The sequence below is a fragment of the Camponotus floridanus genome, unplaced genomic scaffold, assembly GCF_003227725.1.
Source record: "Camponotus floridanus strain SB8 unplaced genomic scaffold, Cflo_v7.5 scaffold222, whole genome shotgun sequence".
Classification (NCBI taxonomy): Eukaryota; Metazoa; Arthropoda; class Insecta; order Hymenoptera; family Formicidae; genus Camponotus; species Camponotus floridanus.
The window spans coordinates 213,720-226,319 of record NW_020229351.1 but is presented as its reverse complement, the minus strand read 5'-3'; the positions used below and the strand labels follow the sequence as shown (position 1 = coordinate 226,319).

General features: G+C 31.4%; 1 protein-coding gene across 1 annotated transcript; it reads left to right on the top strand.

Moving 5' to 3' along the window:
- Nucleotides 1-10,951: 10,951 nt before the first annotated feature.
- LOC105253671 lies at nt 10,952-12,027 on the top strand (the record flags this gene model as incomplete). The annotated part of the gene is made up of 2 exons (XM_025408703.1): nt 10,952-11,399; nt 12,023-12,027. Coding segments are annotated over 2 exons (453 nt in total), but the record flags the coding sequence as incomplete, so codon positions are not given.
- Between the last annotated feature and the right edge of the window lie 573 nt (nt 12,028-12,600).

The following is a 12,600-nucleotide window of genomic DNA, read 5'->3' as shown; positions in this document are numbered from 1 at the left end:
CCGTCGGCAAGAAGATTATTTACAAACAACGACTGTCAGCTGAGTTCGGTTCTAGCTGTCTGGCTGCGCGGACGCGAATTTGCATCGAGCCGCTAATTTTGTGTTGAATCGTTTTGTGTTATCGTTTGTGTTGCCCTGTGTTGGGAATTAAAGCTTTTAGTTCTTTTAAAAGTGTTTATTTATTTCGCGCGACTCGCGAGCGGCCGATCTTTCCGTGCGCGACTTCGATAATAATCGAAGTCCTCGCCGCGGGCGTAACATTTATATATATGTATATGTATATGTATATGTATATGTATATATACACACATATATGTATATCTAAATATATAAGCAAATTATACAAAAATATATATAGAATAATATATATATATAATAAGTATATATAATATATAACGTGTATATATACAGGGTGAGGCAAAAGTATGGAAACCCCTAAATTTTTCGAAAACTATGCATTTTAGAAACAAATGTTTCAGACAAAGGTTGTAAGGTTTCAAGTAATGCATTACGTAGCAATATCAGTGTAACCTTGAATAGCACCGTCAAGGTCACATAAAAATCACTTTGAATTTTTTAAATGGCACCCCCTATTTTTTATTAGATATTCTTGTAACTGACCTCGAGAGCTTTCCAAAACACTATAATAAAATATTTTTTTGTTGAGTATTTTTCGAGTTATGAGGCTTGAATAATTTCTTAATTCTACATAAATCATAAAATATCTAATGAAATATTCATTTTTCGATTATTTTACCTTAATACTTTTATGCACAAAATAATGTGAGAAATCGATTGGTGTAAAGAAAACACATAGTTATTTTAAAGAAAAAATATGTAATTGTTAATTGCAAATTACATATTTTTTCTTAGTAACAACTATGTGTTTTCTTTACACCAATTGATTCATCTCATTATTTTGTGCATAAAAGTATGAAGGTAAGGTAATCGAAAAATGAATATTTTACAAATTATTTTATGGTTTATGTAAAATTAAGAAATGATTTCAATCCTTATAACTCAAGAAGTATTTAACGAAAAGGTACTTAATTATAGTGTTTTGGAAAGCTCTCGAGATAAGCTACAAAAATATGCAAAAGTATATAGGGTGTCCCATTTAAAAAGTTGGTGGTGACCTTCATGTGACCTTCAGGTGACTCTTCAAGCTCAAACTAATGACACCATCTTATGTCCACCTTGAAACCATACAACATTTGTCTGAAACATTTTCTTGTAAAATGTAAGGGAACGGAAATAATTGTTTGCTTCCATACTTTTTCCCCACCCTGTATATACCCCGTGGCCCATTTTAATCGATGCACCTGAATATCTCCGTTGGTAAGCCGAATACAAAAAAATTGTTCAGACAAAAGTTGTATGGCTTGAAGGGGGACATAAGATGGTATCATTGGTTTTATCTTGAAAAAATGTTTGAAGGTCACATGAAGGCCACCTTTAATTTTTTTAATGGAACTCCCTATTTTTTATTACTTATTCTTGTAGCTTATCTCGAGAGCTTTCCAAAACACTATAATAAAGTATTTTTTCATTGACTACTTTTCGAGTTATGAAGCTCAAAATAATATTTTAATTTTACATAAACCATAAAATATCTAATAAAATATTCATTTATTGATTTTGAATCTAGTAAAATATTCATTTTTTGATCTTACCTTAATACTTTTATGTACAAAATAATGAAAGGAATCAATTGGTGTAAAGAAAAACACATAATTGTTTCGAAGAAAAAATATTTAATTTGTAATTAACAATTATATATTTTTTCCTAAAAACAACTGTGTGTTTTCTTTACACCAATTCATTCCTCTCATCATTTTGTACATAAAAGTATTAAGGTGAGGTAATAAAAAAATGAATATTTTACTAGATATTTTATGGTTTATGTAAAATTGAAAAATTATTTCCAGCCTCACAACTTGGAAAGTACTCAATGAAAAAATACTTTATTATATTGTTTTGGAAAGCTCTTGAGGCAAGCTATAAGAATATGTAAAATTATGTAGGGTGTCTCATTTAAAAAGTTGGAAGTGATCTTCACGTGACCTTCAGATCTCTTCAAGCTCAAACTAATTGCACCCTCTTATGTCCCCCTTCAAGCCATATAACAATTTTATCTAAAATATTTTTGTCTTAAACTTATGGATTTTGAAATATTTCAATGCGTAGATTAAAATGGCTTACCCTGTATATAAAGTTATAACGTGATAACGTTAGTACTTTAGTCATTTAGCTATATTTTTTTAACAACCATCTACCCCTTAGATCAATTTATAAATAAATCGGATAGATGAAGCAGTCTATGATATCGAAAATAATTGTGAAAATCTAAAATATTTTTTTTTCAATGTAATTATTATTCAACATTCATCTCAATTTTTTTATGAATGTGACTCAATAGTATCTAAAACATATTTTTTTTTATAATGATCTATCGAACCATTTATAAGAAAAAATATATTAAAAGTTTACTTAATCCATTTAACAATCGTCTACCCCTTTAATCGATTTATAGAAAATATATGTTATAGATTAATGTTTAAAAATATTACAAAAAAAAAATGGTAGGTATACCAAGCGCCTACGATGTTGAAAAACAATTTTGAAAGTTAAAATATTTTTTTTCCAATGTTGTTATTCTTGAATTTAGACCCAAATTTTTTTTTAATGCGGCGCAATTGTTCCCAAATTACATATTTTTTTTCAAAACAATTCATTGAACCGTTTAGGAGAAAAAAATTAAATTCGAAAAAAATAATTATTTTTTACTCTTAAGCACGTGTAGTTTCGAGGTTAATATTTTAGGAAATTGTAAGTCCTATCGATAGTAACTTACAGAAAAAATTTTAGTCCTATACCTGCGGGGGCAGATTGGCCATGCTTACCCGGCTATGGCCTTTAATCAGTATGCTTCGAGACTGTGATACTAATTGTAAGTGAGGCAGAGACATCGGTGAATGTTGGGAATTTCAATCTTTGTGTACATCAACGATCTTTCGCGTATACATTTTAGCATATTCTAAATTTTTACATATTTCCGCCGATACACACACGCATACGAAGTTGACCGGATATATATATTTGCTTCTATCAAACATATACCATACAAATATTCATATACAGAGTGAGCCATTTTAATTTATCCATCCCAATAACTTTTTTATATTTGAATGTACAACAAAATCTTTCAAATAAAAATTGCTTAACTTCGAGGGGGACAGAAGATGAGTGGCAAAAATTTGACCTTGTATAGTCATTTGAAAGTCGCATAAAGAAAAAATTTTAAGAAAAAATATGGAATTGTTAATTGCAAATTACATATTTTTTCTTAAAAACAACTATGTGTTTTCTTACTATGTGTTTCTACACCAATTGATTCCTCTCATTATTTTGTACATAAAAGTATGAAGGTAAGATAATCGAAAAATGAATGGTTTACTAGATATTTTAAGGTTTATGTAAAATTAAGAAATTATTTCAAGCCTTATAACTCAAAAAGTACTTAATGAAAAGGTACTTAATTATAGTGTTTTGGAAAGCTCTCGAGATAAGCTACAAGAATATGCAATGAAAATAGGGGGTTCCATTCAAGAAATTGAGAATAACCTTTATGCGACTTTCAAATGACTATCCAAGGTCAAATTTTTGCCACCCATCTTCTGTCCCCCTCGAAGTCAAGCAACTTTTATTTGAAACATTTTGCTGTACATTCAAATATAAAAAAGTTATTTGGGTGGATAAATTAAAATGGCTCACCCTGTATATACACATTGTACATATGTGCATATATATATGTATGTGTGTATGTGTGTGTGTGTGTGTGTGTGTTTGTGTGTGCATATTTATATACGGTGTCAGAAACATTTTTGCAGTCCCGAAGTGTGAAGGTAGATTGGCTCAAATTAAGAAGGAAGATACTATACTATTTTGCGATATTCGCAATAATTAATGAAAAATTAATTAAAGAAGATCAACCAATGCGCGTGGCTAGAAGTGCCTGGCGGTGAAGGCGGTATCATTGTAACATAATGGCGACACGCAGTGAAACAGTGATTGGGGAGGTGAAGAGCCTTCGCCGCACGCTTACACACCCATCGCTCCTCCTCTAGTACCTTCCTTCTTAATTTGAGCCAATCTACCTGCACACTTCGGGATTGCAAAAATGTTCCTGACACCCTATATACAATATATATATATATATATATATATATATATATATATATATATATATATACAGGGTGAGGCATCTAAAACAGGCCACCTGAATAACTCCGTTGGTAAGCCGAATACAAAAAAATTGTTCAGACAAAAGTTGTATGGTTTCAAGGGGGACATATATGGTGTCATTAGTTTAATCTTGAAGAGCCACCCGAAGGTCACGTGAAGGTCAGCTCCAACTTTTTAAATGGGACATCTTATATGATTTTGCATATTCTTGTAGCTCATCTCAAGAGCTTTCCAAAACACTACAATTATGTTAGTTTTCATTGAGTACTTTCCAAGTTATGAGGCTTGAAATCATTTTTTAATTTTACATAAACCGTAAAATATCTTGTAAAATATTCATTTTTCGATTATTTTACCTTAATACTTTTATGTACAAAATAGTGAGAGGAATCAATCGGTGTAAAGAAAACATACAGTTGTTTTTAACAAAAAATATGGAATTGTTAATTGCAAATTCCATATTTTTTCTTAGAAACAACTATGTGTTTTCTTTACACCAATTGATTCCTCTCATTATTTTGTACATAAAAGTATGAAGGTAAGATAATCGAAAAATGAATGGTTTACTAGATATTTTACGGTTTATGTAAAATTAAAAAATGATTTCAAGCCTCATAACTTGGAAAGTACTTAATGAAAACTAACATAATTGTAGTGTTTTGGAAAGCTCTTGAGATGAGCTACAAGAATATGCAAAAGCATATAGGGTGTCCCATTTAAAAAGTTGGAGCTGACCTTCACGTGACTTTCGGGTGGCTCTTCAAGATTAAACTAATGACACCATCATATGTCCCCCTTGAAACCATACAACTTTTGTCTGAACAATTTTTTTGTATTCGGCTTACCAACGGAGTTATTCAGGTGGCCTGTTTTAGATGCCTCACCCTGTATATATATATATATACAGGGTCTACCAAAAGTGTGGAAACCCCTAAATATCTCGGAAAATATACGTTTTACAGAAAAGTGTTTCCAACAAAAGTTGTAGGGTTTAAGAAGATCTATATACTGATTCTATCAGTTTGACCTTGGATGGCGTCGTCAAGGTCAGGTCAAGGTCACATTGACTTTTTTAAATGACACCCCCTACATTTGATTGCATATTCTTATAGCTTAATTCAAGAGCTTTCCAAAACACTATAATAATGTTCATTTTTATTAAGTACTTTGCAAGTTATGAGGGTTGAATGATAGAGTAGCGCCGGTATTAACATTATCCAAGGTGTACTACATGGAGGTTACTCGCTCGGATTTGCATCTGTTGTGTGTGTGATCCAGCTAACTAAGGCAAGATCGATTCCTCAACATATCCTCATATTTCGCTGAAGTCAAATTGCCAAAAAATTGCTCCATAAAACGTGTATGAAACGTCTCGTTAGTTCCTTCATTTACCGCTATGTGACGCACTACATGCAGTCTAACTCGCATTTAAAATTCAACTAAGAATGTATAAAGCTATCAAAGAACGAGCACCTTCTAACTTCAGCTTTGAGCAAGCAGAAATTAATTGTTATCGTCCAAATACAACGTACGATTAATTAAAATTAAACGTTTTAAAAATGGCTGGCGACTTGTCGGAACGTGAAAGAATCACTATCCTCATGATGCGTGGATGGGGTGATAACGAAAGATCGTTCTCTGATGTCGTTCGATTATTTAATGACACGTATCCGAACCGTCGAATTAATAAGTCCACTGTGTTAAAAACAATAGAACGTTTTAGACAAACTGGTAGCGTAAGAAATCGCTCTAAGTCAGGAAGACCATTGTCTGCAACCAACGAAGAAAAACAACTTGATGTTCTGCAGACATTTATTGAAGATCCCAATTCTAGTGTTCAGAGAGTCGCTCAAACTCACGATATTGCTCCCATGTCGGTTTGGAGAATTTTAAAGAAGAACAAGTTCCATCCATATAAATTGCAATACGTTCAAGAATTGCAAAACGGAGATGAGGAGCGTCGTATACATTTCTGTGAAAGAATGATGGCACTAATAGATGTCCGGCCCATCTTCCCTTATCAAATTGTTTTCACAGACGAGGCAACTTTTACCTTAACGGGAGAAGTTAATAATCAAAATTTTCGTTTCTGGTCAGATGAGAATCCGAATTGGGTGCGGGAAACTCACACACAACATCCACAAAAAATAAATGTATGGTGCGGAATAATAGATGGCTATTTAATAGGGCCGTTTTTTTTTGAAGAATATTTGAACGCTCAAAGGTATGAGAGATTACTTGTTGATCAAATAATTCCAGCCATACAGAATACTTTTCCAAATAATTTCCAAGAAATATGGTTTCAGCATGATGGAGCTCCTGCTCATTTTGGTGCAGGACCACGTCGTATTTTAAATGAGACTTTTCCGCTACGGTGGATAGGAAGAAGGAACGGAAATGAGGGAGGAGAGGATTGGCCACCTCGGTCACCAGATCTAACTCCTCTTGATTATTATCTATGGGGATATCTGAAGAGTAAGGTTTACAGAACAAAACCTAAAACCATTCACGAATTGATACAGCGAATAAGGGATGAAATGGCTTTGATACCTTTTGAAACGAATCGTAAAGTCATTTTTACATTCTACCAAAGATTAGCATATTGTCAGGAAGTAAATGGCAGCCACTTTCAGCATTTACTTTAACACATTGAAACACATTTGCAATCGTTTGGTGCAACCTAACCTGATCTCTGTATACACGCACCGCACGCACGCACACGCACACATTTCGAACAATTATTATGATAAATGAGCATCCACAAATTTATTTACTGTTTACTATGTCGATTGCTTTCCAGGTCTTTAAATGCTCGATTGTAATTTGGTTGGGTCTTTGCTTTTGCTGACTGGATCCACGACCGATCTTGCCTTAGTTAGCTGGATCACACACACAACAGATGCAAATCCGAGCGAGTAACCTCCATGTAGTACACCTTGGATAATGTTAATACCGGCGCTACTCTATCATTCAACCCTCATAACTCGCAAAGTACTTAATAAAAATGAACATTATTATAGTGTTTTGGAAAGCTCTTGAATTAAGCTATAAGAATATGCAATCAAATGTAGGGGGTGTCATTTAAAAAAGTCAATGTGACCTTGACCTGACCTTGACGACGCCATCCAAGGTCAAACTGATAGAATCAGTATATAGATCTTCTTAAACCCTACAACTTTTGTTGGAAACACTTTTCTGTAAAACGTATATTTTCCGAGATATTTAGGGGTTTCCACACTTTTGGTAGACCCTGTATATATATATATACCGGGTGTTTCAGACCAGAAATATCTAGTAAACCATTCATTTTTCGATTATCTTACCTTCATACTTTTATGTACAAAATAATGAGAGGAATCAATTGGTGTAAAGAAAACACATAGTTGTTTCTAAGAAAAAATATGTAATTTGCAATTAACAATTCCATATTTTTTCTTAGAAACAACTATGTGTTTTCTTTACACCAATTGATTCCTCTCATTATTTTGTACATAAAAGTATGAAGGTAAGATAATCGAAAAATGAATGGTTTACTAGATATTTTATGGTTTATATAAAATTAAGAAATTATTTCAAGCCTTATAACTCAAAAAGTACTTAATAAAAAGGTACTTAATTATAGTGTTTTGGAAAGTTCTCGAGATAAGCTACAAGAATATGCAATGAAAAATCGGGGTTCCCATTTAAAAAATTCAAGTCGACCTTGACATGACCTTCACGACGCCACCCAAGGTCAATCAAATTTACCCATGTAATGCATTACTTTATCTTCAACAACTTTTGTCTGAAACATTTTTCAAAATAACCACTTCCTTTGCTTTAAAATGGGGTGTACGGGTGGTCTGAAACACCCGGTATATATGGATAAAGTTCCGAATAGGTGAATCTTCCAATTTTTTTGAGACTATACTATTTTTTTGTATTTTTGTGCGCTGATTACGAATATAATAATGAAAATTTGCGACTAGGTCATTTTCAAGGTCAAAACTCCAAAAAATTGCAAAAAATATCAGTTTTTTGACATTATTTCGATAAATATTCATGTATCAAAAAAATGTTTCAAATAAAAGTTGTAGTTCTTGTAAAAATATATCATTTATATTCTATACATTTTTCGCGTAAAATTGAAAGTTTTCGAGAAAATCGACGTTAAAGACGTAAAATTAGTGGTAAATAGATAAATGTTATAAAAATGTAGACGGTATGTTAAGTTGGGAGTGGCGCATAGGTGAACCCTCCGATTTTTTTGAGACTATACTATTTTTTTGTATTTTTGTGCGCTGATTACAAATATGATAATGAAAATTTGCGACTAGGTCATTTTCAAGGTCAAAACTCCAAAAAATTGAAAAAAATATCACTTTTTTGACATTATTTCGATAAATATTCATGTATCAAAAAAATGTTTCAAATAAAAGTTGTAGTTCTTGTAAAAATATATCATTTATGTCCTATACATTTTTCGCATAAAACTGATAGTTTTCGAAAATAATGAGATAAAAGAAAAGATCCTCTCCTTTTGCACTAAGAAACATGAAAGAAAACATTAATATATTCTTCGTTCTCAGCCAAGCCCGGAGTCAACGACTAGGACAAAGAACTGACACTATTTTTTTTTGTTTTTATACTTTTTTTTTGTATTTTTGTATTTTTTAATTTTTTTTGTATTTTTGTATTTTTTTATTTTTTTTACATTTTTTTTTCTTGTATAGAATTTATATTTATTAAATCTTCGCCTTACTAAAAATCTGATGAGTCTAAAATATACTAAAAATAGATACAGAAAAGATTAGCAAGACCCCTACGCAAGGTGTGTGTGCGTATAGAATTTATATTTATTAAATCTTCGCCTTACTAAAAATCTGATGAGTTTAAAATATACTAAAAATAAATACAGAAAAGATTAGCAAGACCCTTACGCAAGGTGTGTATAGAATTTATATTTATTAAATCTTCGCCTTACTAAAAATCTGATGAGTCTAAAATATACTAAAAATAGATACAGAAAAGATTAGCAAGACCCCAACGCAAGGTGAAAAGCATATTATGTTTAAAAAGTTATTTTAAATTTTTATAATAGATATTAGCTATATCATAGGCGGGAGGGCTTCGGCCCCCATGCACTCCCTTTTTCCTGCTCCTACGTTTGCCTCTCGGGGCTTCGCCCCCGAACCCCCCTATAATATGCCCTCGACCTACTTTGTCCCCAAGTCGTTTTAACCCCAGAGACTTTTGTCCAAATTATTTCATCCCCAGAGTTTTTTCGAAGGAGCTTCTGTGTACAACTGAACGATGTGCAACTTTCCGTGTATACCTGAGCGGTGTGCAACTTAGCAGTGTGCAAATAATTGGTATCCAAGTGCGCCACTCCCAACTTAACATATACCGTCATTTACCTATATATATATATATATACAGGATGTCCCACCCAGAAGTGACCACCCTCTTTTATCTTTTAAACTAAAAGAGATAGACCACAACAAATATATATGAAATTAACTGAACTTTATTGTGAGTATAGTGGTTGATTACAAAATTTATCTGTATTAAAAAACGGAGAGATATGTATAATTTTTTTATAATAATGTAGATATTTTGATATAATAAAAGTTGTAGCGCTGTTTGGAACGAATATAACGATGTACCATTGATGTAAATATTTTACATATTATACGAGATTTTCCGGCTTGAAATATCGTGGGCGACGTTCACCATTTCATTTTCGGCACTGCGATATAGCTAACTTTTGACTCGTGTATTAGAAGTTGATGTATGTCATGTTGTCATTTAATCATGATACTCAGTCAAAAGTTGGCCATATCGCAGGGCCGAAAATGAAATGGTGGACGTTGCCCGCGATATTTCAAGCAGGAAAATCTCGTATAATATGTAAAATATTTACATTAAATCGTACATCGTTATATTCATTTCAAACAGCGCTACAACTTTTATTATACCAAAATATCTACATTATTATAAAAAAATTATACATTTCTCTCCGTTCTTTAATACAAATAGATTTTGTAATCAACCATTATACTCACAATAAAGTTCAGTTAAAGCCATTTAATTTCATATATATTTGTTATGGTCTATCTCTTTTAGTTTAAAAGATAAAAGGGGGTGGTCACTTCTAGGTGGGACACCCTGTATATGTATACATGTATATATATATATATATATATATATATACACATATATATATACATATACAGGGTAGACTATTTTAATCAGTATACGCGAATATCTCGAAAACACTATATTAAATCGAAAAATGTTTCAGACAAGGTTGTATGGCTTGAAGGGGAACATAAGATGGTGCCATTAATTTGACCTTGAAGAGTCATCCGAAGATAACGTGAAGATCACCTCCAACTTTTTAAATGTAAAAGTGTAAAAGTATATAGGGAATCCCATTTAAAAAGTTGGAGGTGATCTTTAGGTGACCTTCAGTCTGACTCTTCAAGGTCAAATTAATGGTACCATCTTATGTCCTCCTTCAAGTCATACAATTTTTATCTGAAACACTTTTCGATTTAATGCAGTGTTTCTGAGATATTCGCATGTATTGATTAAAATAGTCTACCCTGTATATACATACATATATTAGACTATTTCGCTCACTCTTATAAAGCATTTGTAAACCACATTTAATATATGTGATACATTACAACATTTGTGAACTTTCCTCTTTCTTTATTTCCAGATGGTCGACCTCGTTCAGGCATCAAACATAATAACTTGGAACAGATGGTTTTTGACTATTTTAGGATTATGGCCACTTAAAGTGAATAAACCTTTATTCATATTCTTCAGTATTTATATGATAATTTATTGCATTATGGGAGTAGGCCATTTGATCAAGTATTTTGATCAACCGGATCTCGTTGTTGCGAATTTGACGGATAATGTTCTTTTCACAATGATATTGGGAAAAATGTTCATATGCAGACGAAGTTGCGAAATAATGGCTAAGTTTCTAACAGCTATTGAGAATGATTTCTTGACCGAAACTTACAGCAGTGTTCAGGAGAAAATGGCATTTTTGTATTATAATCACATGGCACTGACATTTATCAAGGTTTCCATAAGTTTGTCAGGATTTGCGGCTATATTATATTACTTCAGAGTATTTTTTGATAATTGGAGTGCAAGTAAGTACAGAATACATGTACATTTTCCTATTATGTAATTTAAAATTATGTCATAATAACGGTTAAAAAAATATTTTATGAATCATATATTGTCATCATATATTAAATCATTATTTTTGTTCGAAAAAGGATGTATTGACATATTCTATCATATTTTAATTTAATAGTTTAAAAAATACAAAAAGATTTTGCAAAAATAATTTCTACTTTTTTAAAAAAATTATACTTTTCAGAATAATCACAAATTATTTATTATTCTATAATTTATTTTTTATTTTTTATTCTATAATTTATTTTTTATTTTACTAGTGTTTATCTTTTATATTACTTTCTAATTTTTATTAATTATCAAAACATTTTAACATTTCATTATATAAAAACTTATTATATTAGAAAAACAAAATATGATATAAAACATACTAAATATTACATTAATAATATTTAAATATTAATTTTTTTAAAACAATTAAAGAATAGAATAATTGTAAAATTTGAAAATTTTTAAGAAAGAAAAGCCAATTTACTTTATAACAATATATATAATGCTCTACTGATAAAGAACATTATTCAACATTATTCAACTATTTGTTATATTGATAAATTTTAGATGTGTTTTAATTTAGGTTAAAATAATAGACACGTATATTTTTATTTTTTAATAACCGTTTAAGGGGAAAAAATTTTGGTTTGTAAATTTCTAAGCGAATAAATTTTGAATTGAAGCGGTAAATATACCGATGAAGGGGGACCCACCTCGATTGCCTTGTTTTTGACATATGTTGTCAAGGTCTGAGTAACTGCCCTGAGTAACATCCAAAAGGTTTTAGCCGTCGTTGTTCGTTAAAAAGTTATTAACAAAAGAAATTAGAAAGAGAATATAGATTTTATTGACATCGTATAGGTAGAACAATAGTATGAAAACACAGTTCGAAAGTATTTTCCACACAAAGTATGTTTATAGTCCGAAATATGTAAGCATAACAATAATACAGACTTAAGCTATAGAATTATTCCTTGTATTTAGTACTTGCAGAACTCTAAATACGTGAACATGAGACTTCACATATACTTTTCCATGTAAAGGAAGATTTCACATGTTTGCAATGAGGTGGGGGTGGGGGTGGGGGCGGGGGTTGGTGTGGGTGTAGTCTGTGCATCTACTTTGCAACGCAAACTGGGACTTCATATGGGTTTATAAAAC